The 10,476-nt window shown below is 48.1% G+C and overlaps 1 protein-coding gene across 1 annotated transcript; it reads right to left on the bottom strand.

The window, feature by feature from the left end:
• Nucleotides 1-6,965: 6,965 nt before the first annotated feature.
• MRFAP1L2 (Morf4 family associated protein 1 like 2) lies at nucleotides 6,966-10,170 on the bottom strand. The gene is given in 2 exon segments (XM_070613324.1): nucleotides 6,966-8,822; nucleotides 8,825-10,170. Coding segments are annotated over 2 exon segments (339 nt in total). The 5' UTR covers nucleotides 8,868-10,170; the 3' UTR covers nucleotides 6,966-8,526.
• Between the last annotated feature and the right edge of the window lie 306 nt (nucleotides 10,171-10,476).

Here is a 10,476-nt window from a genome sequence, read left to right as displayed (position 1 = left end):
CCAAATTGAAGTGGGTATAGTTATTTTTGATGCTTTCTTTCCCTTTGTCCTGATAATTGTTTACTAACCTATTCTGATATAGAGCTGCAATTTGCTGATTCTATTTATCAACCTGCTCAAAGCTGTGTAAACCTTTGCCTTTTTGTTTCAGGTAGAAGGGCGCCTTTCAACATTTCTTATAAGTCAGGTCTAGTGGCACTGAACTCCTTCAGCTTTTGCTTGTCTGGAAAAGCCTTTATTTCTCCTTCATATCTGAAGGATAATTTTGCTGGGTAGGATATTCTTGGCTGATAGTTTTTGTTTTTCAGTACTTTGGACAGATCATTCCACTCTCCTAGCCTGTAGGGTTACTGTTGAGAAAATCTGCTAAAAGCTTGATGGGGGTTCTTTTATAAGTTATCTTCTTCTCTCTGGCTGCTCTTAATATTCTTTCTTTGTCATTGACTTTTGACAGTTTTAATATTATATGCCTTGGGGAAGGTCTTTTTGCATTGAGATACTTAGGAGTTTTATTAACTTCATGTACTTGAACACCCAGTTCTTCCCTAGGATTTGGAAGTTGTCAGCTATTATTTCTTTGAATAGACTCTCTGCTCCTTTCTCCCTCTCTTCTCCTTCTGGGATACCTATGATTCTTATGTTACTTTTCCTAACTGAGTCAGACACCATAGAATTTCTTCATTTTTAAAATGTCTTAGTTTTCTCTCCTCTGCCACCTGAATCATTTCTAGATTTCTACCTTTGAGCTCACTAATTCTCTCTTCCATATGGTCTGCTCTATTATTAATGCTTTCTACTTTAGTTTTCATCCCATTAATTGTGTTCTTCATTTCCAGAATTTGTTTCCTTTGGTGTTTTAGAGTTTAAATCTGTTTGGTGAAGTACTCCTTCTGTTTATTAATTTTATTCCTGAGTTCATTGAACTGTCTCTTTCTGAGCTTTCTTGTAACTTGTTGAGTTTCTCCATGACAGTTATTGAATTCCCTGTCAGACTGTAATCTCCTGTGACTTCAGTTTGGTTTCCGGAGAGTTGTAATTTTCTTTCTGTTCTGCCCTGTTACTGCAGTTCTTGATGGTACTGATGAGTTTATCCTCTGCCAGTGCATTTGTGGTAGTAACCACCTTTCTTATTTGGGTAAAGCTTTGGTTACTTTGGTTCTGAGCTGCTTCTGGTTCTGTTTGAGAGTCTGCATTTTCCCCCCTGTATTGCCTGTGCTAGAGGCATCATCAGTGCCCTCCTTGTGCTGCTTATGCCTCTGAGATTGCTGGTGCCTCGCTGCTTACGATCTCATTGCAGTCTCAGGTGTTGCCACCAGGGTCACCAGGATGCAGCACTTCTGCTGCTTTCAGGGTCTCCTATTCCCTCACTGGCTCACCACAGGCTCTCCACAGGCTTGGATGCTGCTGCCCTGTGCACCACCTGTGCTGCTGCTTCTGGGTTGTCTGGGGGTGCTGGCTGCACTGCTGTGAGTGGCACTGGATTCATAGGTGTCACTGTCATTGCCAGGGGCCTGGGGACCTGGGAAATTGTATGCAGCCCTCACTGCTGGTAGAGCTGGTGTTGGGGGTGCCAGCACTGTGGGCTGGGTCACTGGTTCTGCTGCGGTTCTCGAAGCCTCTGGTCGCAGGTTCCACCTGACACTGCTGGGGGGGGGGGGCAGGGGCTAAGCAGTGAGAGACTGCCATTGCTGCTTGCTCGTGCAGCCTCTGGTCTCTGGCATGAACCAATGTGTTTTGAAAACTTAGGGAAGGGCACCTTGCCCTAGCTGGGAAAATCTGAGGTTTGTATACTGTCCCTACTGTTGGAAAGACCAGGCCACTGCTGGAGGAGGGGGAGGGGGAAAGGGACTGGGTCACCAGCTCCACTCTGTGTCCTGAATTCTCAGGGCATGTGTGCCACCTACCACCGCCAGTTGCAGGGTGGGGGGCTAAGCCACACCTGCCGTGCCTGCCCCTGCAGCCTGTTTGCAGGTGCACATGGCTGTGTGAGGATTTGGGCCTTGGATTGCCCAGGGAGGGGGAGGAGGCTGCTCCCCTAGCTCCACTGCCTCCCAGAGGTCCAGTCCACCCACCTTCAGACCTATAGATGCATAGATCTCTTAGGCATCCTCTTGTGGTTGGAAGGGAGTCCTGTGTTGGTTAATGGATGTCTGATTGGTTATAACTTAGAGGAGAAACAAAGGGAATCACTCACTCTGCCATGATGCTGACACTACTCTTGATCTCTTTTAAACAACAGAGTTCCTAAGAATCTCAAGGGCACTGTCCCTGCAACTATCACTGGAAGCCCAAGGTAGAGAAGGGTTTATCTCAATGAGTTTCCTGAACGTGGCTTTTGTGGGTATATCTGTTAATCAATTATAAATAAATGAATAAGAAACTCACAAAGTTTTAAAAAGAATTACATCAGTTTAACCTAAAGGAGACAGAGACAATACAAAATGAAAAGGGAATTTTGGAAACCAAAATTTTTACAGGCACAAGCAGGCTGAAAAAAAAACTATTCAGCTGCAATTCCAAGGTTCATTTTATGGAAAAGTTAATTCGGAGGTTGGAACTGAGAGCCCAGAGTGGAGCCAGATTCATAGAAAATCGTTACCAAGCAGTAAGAATGAGCCCTAATCAAGGAACTGGAAACGGCCCAGCTGGGTTTCAGAATTGCTACAGACAAGTGATTATTATATGCTTTCTGTTTTCCCTCTTTTTGGTTCAAAGTTTCTACAGCAATTAGAGGATGCTGGTCCCACCACTGCACATTGGGTGTAAGGGGTGGATAACACATCTTACTAGTTCACAGGTCTGTATATGAAGAGAAGTAGTAGTTAGGGGCTGTACCTGAGGAGCCTCCTCCCTACTTGACTTGGGTGGGTCAAGGGTAGAGAGAAAATATGCCATCTGCATCTCCCCTTCCCAGGAATCTGTCCCAATACCCATCTCGGTGAGCCAGCTCACTGACCCCTTTCCCTTGCTGCCCTCATGCAGTCCAAGAGCATCCTCTGTCAACTCCACTTCCCAGTCACTCTCAAATCCACCCAGGGCCACTGTTCTCTCACTGCAGCACCTCCTCCTGGTCTCCTGCTCGCCTCTACACTCTCCACCAGGAGCCCGCATGATCCCTGAGAGTACAAATCAGATCACATCCTCCCTCCCCTGTCATTCCTCACATCACTCAGGTCACTTCAGATGCCACCTCCCCAGAGGCCTGCCTTCTCTGACTGTCAGACCTGAAACAGCACTCTCCTTCACTGTCTCAAATCTCTGACCCCACTTCGCTTTTCTTCAGAACATGTAGCACAACTGGACAGTATGGCACAGATTCCCTTGCTTGTCATCTGTCTCATCCACTGGAATGTACTTAAGGGCAAGACATCTCCTGGTTGGTTCTCTTCACTACTGCACCACCAGCCAGTTTTGATGGATTCCTGGAGGCTGAGAGATGCAGAGACAGTTAAAGAGCCCAGACTTCCAGCCCCGATGGCCTAGTGCTTAAAATTCAGCACTCTCTGCTTCGGTGGCCTGAGTTTGGTTCCCAGGTGCAGAACCACACCACTCGCCTGTCAGCAGCCATGCTGTGGCAGCCGCTCACATAGAACTGGAAGGACTTACAACAAGGATATACAACTATGTGCTGGGGCTTTGGGGAGGGAAAACAAAAAGAGAAACATTGACAACAGTTGCTAGCACAGGGCGATCCTTAAAAAAAAAAGGGCCCAGAGTAGGGTGTTCTCTCTCTATGAACGGACATGGGTCTACAGTAAAATCACAGCACCTCAGACTCTTCAGGGCCCATTTCCAACAATCTGCTCATTTTCACTTGTGGGCAGTAAAGCAAGTTATTAACTTGACAGATACTCTAATCTCTGGAGATAAAGCAGTGAACCAAACAAAATTCTCACCACTACAGAGCTTACATTTTAGTGGGACTCACTCACTAGACATCCTAAAAGAACCTCCCTCTGAAAACATGTAGAATACTGAATAAAACTTTAAGATAAAGATTTCTGTTTAAATGCATTGCTGAGCTGGAAAAAAAAGTGTGGAATCCTTAGAGGCTAAAAATGGAAAAGGAAAAGCAGGTAACCCAGGGATGTGAACATACAAGCCAGCCTTGGCTCTGGAGGCATCTATAAGCCTTGGCGAACTTGACAGGGCCGGTCTAGGGCCTCATAAAGTTGGGAGTTATGGGGCACATGGCTTGATCTCCCTTCAGGAATGAAGATCTTATTATCCTAGCTGCTGTGACAGCTTCTAGGAGGCAGCCCTAAGCTGGCAGTCATCTTCAGAGGCTGCCTCATTTGAAGGGCGCTGCCTCATTTGAAGGGCTCTGCCTCACCCAATGTCAGGATGCTCCTCCTGGGGCACCTGCATTCAATGGCTGATCCATAGAGATATAAAGCCTGGTCCTCTCATCCCAACTGGGGGAGAGCTCTGGAGCGTTACCAAACCTGTCTTAGTTATCTATTGCTGCATAACACATTTCCATAAAACTTAGAAGCTTAAAACAACAAACATGTACTTTCTCAGTTTCTGTGGGTCAGGGGTCTGTGCATAACTTAGTGGGGTGCCTCCGGCTCAAGGTCTCTCATGAGGTTGTAGTCAAGCTATTGGCTGAGCAGCTCCAGTCTCATCTGAAGGCTTGACTGGGATAGGAGCAGGATCTGTTTCCCAGATCACTCTTGTGGTTGTTGCCACGCTTCAGTCCCTCACCACATGGGCCCCTACACAGGGCTGCTTCATAACATGGTGCTGGCTTTTCCTGGGATAAACAATTCTAAGAGGGACAGACAGTGTCCCAGATGGAAACTATGGTTTTCTCATATCGCAACCTTGAAGGCAACATCCCATCACATCTGCGGAATTCTATTCATTAGAAGCGAGTCAGTAAGTCTGGCTCACACTCAAAGCAAAGGGATTCTACAAAAGCAGGAATGCCAGGTGGCAGGGATCATTGAGGGCCATCTTAGAGGCTGCCTACCAGTCTTCAGAACTCTCAAGAGCTGGATAAGTTTCCTGTTGAGACTTCATCACAACCCTACTCTCCCTTCTGCCCTATCCCACTTCTTTCCCTCCCACAGGTGTTGCTCCCAAGAGCACTCACTAATGAATGTCCTGCTAACTACCAAACACCTTACAGAAAGCTCTGCTGCAGTGGAAGTCTAAGACCAGGAGTCTGATGCCCACCCCAAGGGCCAAATGCAGCTCATCTCCTGTTATCATGAATAGTTTCATTGGAAACGCAGCCAGAACCATTTGTTTAGGTATTATCTGGCTGTTTTCGAGCTACGGTGGCAGAAACGAGTAGTTACGACAGAGATTGTATGGCCTAACAACCTAAGACATTTATAATCTGGCCTTTTACAGAAAAAACTTGCTGATCCTAGTTCTAATAGCAGATAGCCACATAGGGGGCTGCCCTAGTGGTTAAGTTCGGCACACTGAAGTTCCACTTCAGCAGCCTAGGTTCGCAGGTTTGGATCCTGGGCGTGGACTCACACCACTCATCAGCCATGCTATGGCAGTGACCCACATATAAAGTACAGGAAGACTGGCACAGGTGTTAGCTGAGGGCTAATCTTCTGCAGCAAAAAAAGTTTAAAAGTAAAACTATGCCTTAAAAAAAAACTAGAAGAAGAAGCCACACAAACCTGCTACCCCTAAGGCTATACAAACGTGAATATGTCTACTATTTCCCTGCTCAAAACCTTTCCATGGATCCCAATTTAACTCATTTAACAGCTCATTTAACTTTTTCATCAATGGATTTCAATGCCAAATAGCTTAAAACAAGAATTCTGGGTGACAGGCAAACTTTACAAATAACAAATCTTTGTAGTTTCATGGTTTACGATCCAACCCACCAGACCTGTCCCATTGCAAAAACCCATCACACCAGTTCTGAATTCCTCACCTTTCCTCATGCTGTTCCCTATGCCTACAACACCCTTTCCTCTCTCCTTTGCCTTGGGAGATTCTGCTCCTCCTCCAAGAGCCCATCTCAAGAAGCAGCTATCTGACAAGGCTTCCAGGTGTCTGCACCCCTGCACAGCTGACAGCCTCCTCAATGCTTCCAAAAGACATGACATATACAGTTGTGAAACTTCATAAAAGATCTTGAGGCCAAAAATCTTAAAATACCTTTTAGTTTAGTTTTAAGGCTAAAAACCTTAAAGTCATTGGTGAGTCCTTTCCTCACACTCCATTTCCAATAACAGCTAGTACTTGTCCTTACTATGTCAGGCACTGTTGTAAGCGCTTTACATAGTATCGAATCACTTAATTCTCACAACATCCCCATGAGGTGGGTAACATAAGTATACCTATTTTACAGAAAAGGTACAGCGAGGTGAAAACTTGCTAAAGCTTACATCGTCAGTTAGTAGTGGACCTGAGATCCCAACTGCAGTCTGGTCCAGGGCATCCTCACTGTCCACCAAAATCTTGCATCTTACATGCCTACCAGCACCGTGCATTTTTTTACCCACAGAACATATCACCATATGATATATTCATATGTTTTCTGAAGCTTCCCCACTCTAAAATGAAAGCTTCATTAGAGCAGGGACACTGTTCTACTGTTTTATTTCTGAACAACACCTGGCATGTAGTATGCCCAGAAGAGTTACTGCCTGCACGTATGACACTTGGCACACAGTACCTGAGTTATTTTGTTACGTGTCTGCCCCATCAGGTCTCATCTCCATATTCCTACCTTAGGGTCTGGAGCACATCATGCAGTCAATGATTTTGATCATATGTGTTTCAGGGCTTAAAGTCAGAGGCCTGGACCAACAGGTTCCACGAGGACCTTTCCTGCTGTAAGAACTGTGCCCATTCATTCCTCACCCCAATCCCACTATGGTGTCGGGGGATTACTGGTCCTTCCCAATATTGGGCTTACTGAGTGCCTTATAAGCCACAAGCAATTTACCACATTTGATGACGATGACAATAAGCACAAACTATAATCCTGAGGAAGATTTTTTATTGTCTTTTGCCTAGCAAAGTTAAAGGGCTTCGGTTTATCTGGATCAATATATATGGGTCTTAGATCTTAAGCAAACACTTAATACACAAAACCATCTCCCAGCCCTTTTCCAGGGGCATCTTCCAATGACGCAGGCAGAGCTCCTCTGATAACTCCACTGTTTGAAAATAGACACGTGTTTTGCTTGTCCCAAGGTTTCCAGCAGTGATTAGGTCACAGAAGCAGCAACATTTTAAAACATTGAGAAATTCCAAGAATAAAAAACATGACCACTCATTAATTTACAATGTAGATTCAAATTCCCTTGAGAGCCTTTCCCAAGTAAAAGTTCTTTCCAGAACCGAATACATTTGGCAATCATTATCCACACAGTGTCACCACAGACCATATGGGTCTTAGAGTTCTATGCAGAAAGGACACAGGCAGCAAACCAAAAAGTGAAAAAAAGGCTCTCAGGTTTCAGCTTTTCCAGGGTGTCAGCCAACCAGTCAACCAGAGCCTGACAGTGAACCTAATGGGGAGAATTTATTAGCAAGAGGTTACCTGTGAGAACTGCAAAAGAACCCTCAGCACACAACTGCTCTGTCCAAACCCTGGCTCTCTGAGAATGGTCCAGCTTGGCGTCCAGCACCATCCTCTAAAGTGCCTGCCCGGGAAAGCTCAAAGGCTGCCAGGAAAACTTACTGTTTGTTCCAGCCAAAACCTGATGATAGGAGGACAGACCCCTGAACCCCTTCATGGAGCAGTTACTTTAAAAAAGCTTGCAATTATAAGTCCTCTCTCTGCCCCCTGAAATGCAAATCTTCTACTACCCCAAACTGTCTCAAGGCCCTGCAAGCGTCTCTCTGGCCTCTCACTCCTCGTCTCTGTGGGAAGAGCCGGTGGGCGCCTTGGTGCGACTTGTACCATCGCTCCTATGGCAAAGATAGACGCTTGTTTCTCCCCTGCACATGCTCCAATTAGCAAACCCAGATGGCCTAGTCACGCGGCCCAGACGCCCTTCTGCCCTCCTGGGCCCGGGCCCCCGCACCGAAGCCTTGAAAAAGTCTGGTGCCCTTTGTTTTGGCGAAGCCGAGCTCAGGTCACGCTGGACTCTCTTCCCCTCTGCGATAGCGCTTCCTGAGTAAAACCCATCCTTACCACGCTAGCGCCCGGCTTCGTTTACCTCGGACACCTGTGAGCGAGAACCGATTGTCCCGGGGTTAAACCTGCAGTCAGGCATCAGAATGCCAACTCTTGCAGAAACGGGCAAGTGAAACTCTCCAAACTCCCAGCTAAATTTAAAAATATCCAATAACGGTCATTCTGTTTCACACCTTTAAACTTTGCGCTCCTCCCCCCACATTTTATTCTACGGCCTAGGGATTTCTTTGGTTCAACCCCTTTGGCCACTTGACAGGTCTACACCCCTTACTGTTCGACTAATAACCTTTACATTTCATTTCTTAAAAAAACTGAAATTACTTTTCTCTAATTACCAACGTAAAAGGAGGGAAACCGTCCAAGCGAAAAGCTGAGCGCGGCCTCACCGGCCCCGTCCTTCAGCCGCACCCGCAGCCGTCGATCTGCCGGTGGAGCTCCACGAGCCTCTGCCCCATCAGCGCCGCCTCCGCCGCCTTCCTCTCCACCTTCTCGCACAGCCTCATCACCCTCTCCTCCGCCCCGGCGCCCACGGCGCTCTCCTGCGACGCCTCCACCTCGCTCTTGAGGGCGTCCAGCAGGCTGTCGATCTCCAGCAGCTTCCGGCGGGCCCGCAGGTGCGCGCGCACGTGCTCGCGCTCGAGGGCGGCGGCGTCCCGGCGGGCGGCGTCGAGAGGGGGCTCGGGAGCGTCTCCCAGTCCCGCTCGGGCTCCCGGCCGTCGTCCGCGTCCACGGGCCGCATCGCGCCGCCGCCGCCACCGCCCCGCGGCCCGGTCAGCGCGCCCGAGAGGCCGGCCGGCCGCCAGCGAGCGCCGAGCGCGGCGGAAGCGTCACCGTGACGAGCAACAGTTCTTCAGTTTTGTCCACTTTTTAATAAAACTTTACTTTCCAAAACTTTTCGCCTGAAAATTGTGAAAAGCCACGTCCAAGATGGCACTCTAGCCGTCAACCAGCGTTCTGCTTCTTTGCTGCCCGTTTCACGACAAACCGGGACCCTTTACGTTCACGCCCCCGGTGGAAAACCTCAAGCTGGAGCGCGCGCGCGTCCCTCCGGGTCTCGTGCCAGGTTTCGGGGGTCGCGCATGCGCAGTTGTGCACGCTCCTCGTCCTTCCCGTTGGCTCCCGTCTTTGCCAGTGTTCAGGGGTACTTCAGGCGGAGGCCGGCATGCCTACCAAGTTTTCAGGGCATGGGTTTTAACACAGAGTTGCAAAAGTGGCTTTTACCAGAAATGCAGTTACACCAAACACCGTGATCTAGGGCCACGAGACAACAGTTCCTCGCCTCCGTGGGTCCCCACGTCCCTCCCAGGGCCTGCCTCCCAGCAAGGCCTCGAGACATTTTGCTTTACCCTGACATGTGCTGTCTGGAAGGGATAAGTGGGTAGGTTTATGTTGTAGACACGCTAACGGGAAAGACTGGGGAGATCCTGCTTGCACAAGTGCTGCAGTTTGGGACTCAGTGTTCTGGTGGATCAAGGAGACCCAGTAATTCCACTTCTGAATACCTGCCCGGGATTTTGAGAGGATAAAGTGAGAAAACGGGCTCGAAAGTGCATTGTAGACTTGGTAGAGCTCCGGGCAGATCCTGGTGTTACTAGACTGTGTAATCTGGTAATGGACGGCAAAATATTGCAATTAGATCTGGCATTTGTTCCTAGCTTCACAACATGCTGGTTGGGAGACTTTGGGTAAACAGCCTGAAGCTGGCTTTCTGGGCCTCACTGTCCCCACTTGTGTTTAGTGGGGTTGAGCACCACGACCTCGAGGGAGCTGTAATAGGCAGAATGGCCCTGAAAGATGTCTGCATCCTAATCCCTGGACCCTGTGATTATGTTATGAATTACATAACGTATTTTGTAATTTTTGCCTTAAAATAGTGAAAGCCACATCCAAGATGGCCGATGCAATTAAATTTTAGGGCCTCAAAATAAGGAGATTAACCTGGATCATCCAAGTGGGCGTAATCTCTGCCCTTAAAAGCAGAGAATGTTCTTGGGCTGGATTTAGAGTGGTGTAGTAGAAAAGGAAAGCATGAGATGCTTGGACAACGCCCCCCCCCCCCCAGCCCCAGCCCCCACCCCCCAGCCCCATGCTGGCCCTAAGATGTAAGGGGATTTGGCTGGGAGACTTTAGGCAAATGTAAAGCATGAGAAGGACTTGACTTATTACTGCTGGTTCAGAGATGCAGGTGACCCTGTCCAAGGACAAGAGAGAGGCCTCTAGGAACTAAGGGTAGCCCCAAGCCGACAGCCAGCAAGGAATTGGGACCTCAGTACTACAATCCCAAGGAACTGGATTCTGCCAACACTCTGAATGAGCTTTGATGCAGATTCTTCCCAGAACCTCCTGAT

Source organism: Equus przewalskii, chromosome 3, assembly GCF_037783145.1.
Source record: "Equus przewalskii isolate Varuska chromosome 3, EquPr2, whole genome shotgun sequence".
Classification (NCBI taxonomy): Eukaryota; Metazoa; Chordata; class Mammalia; order Perissodactyla; family Equidae; genus Equus; species Equus przewalskii.
This window is presented reverse-complemented; position numbering and strand designations above follow the sequence as displayed.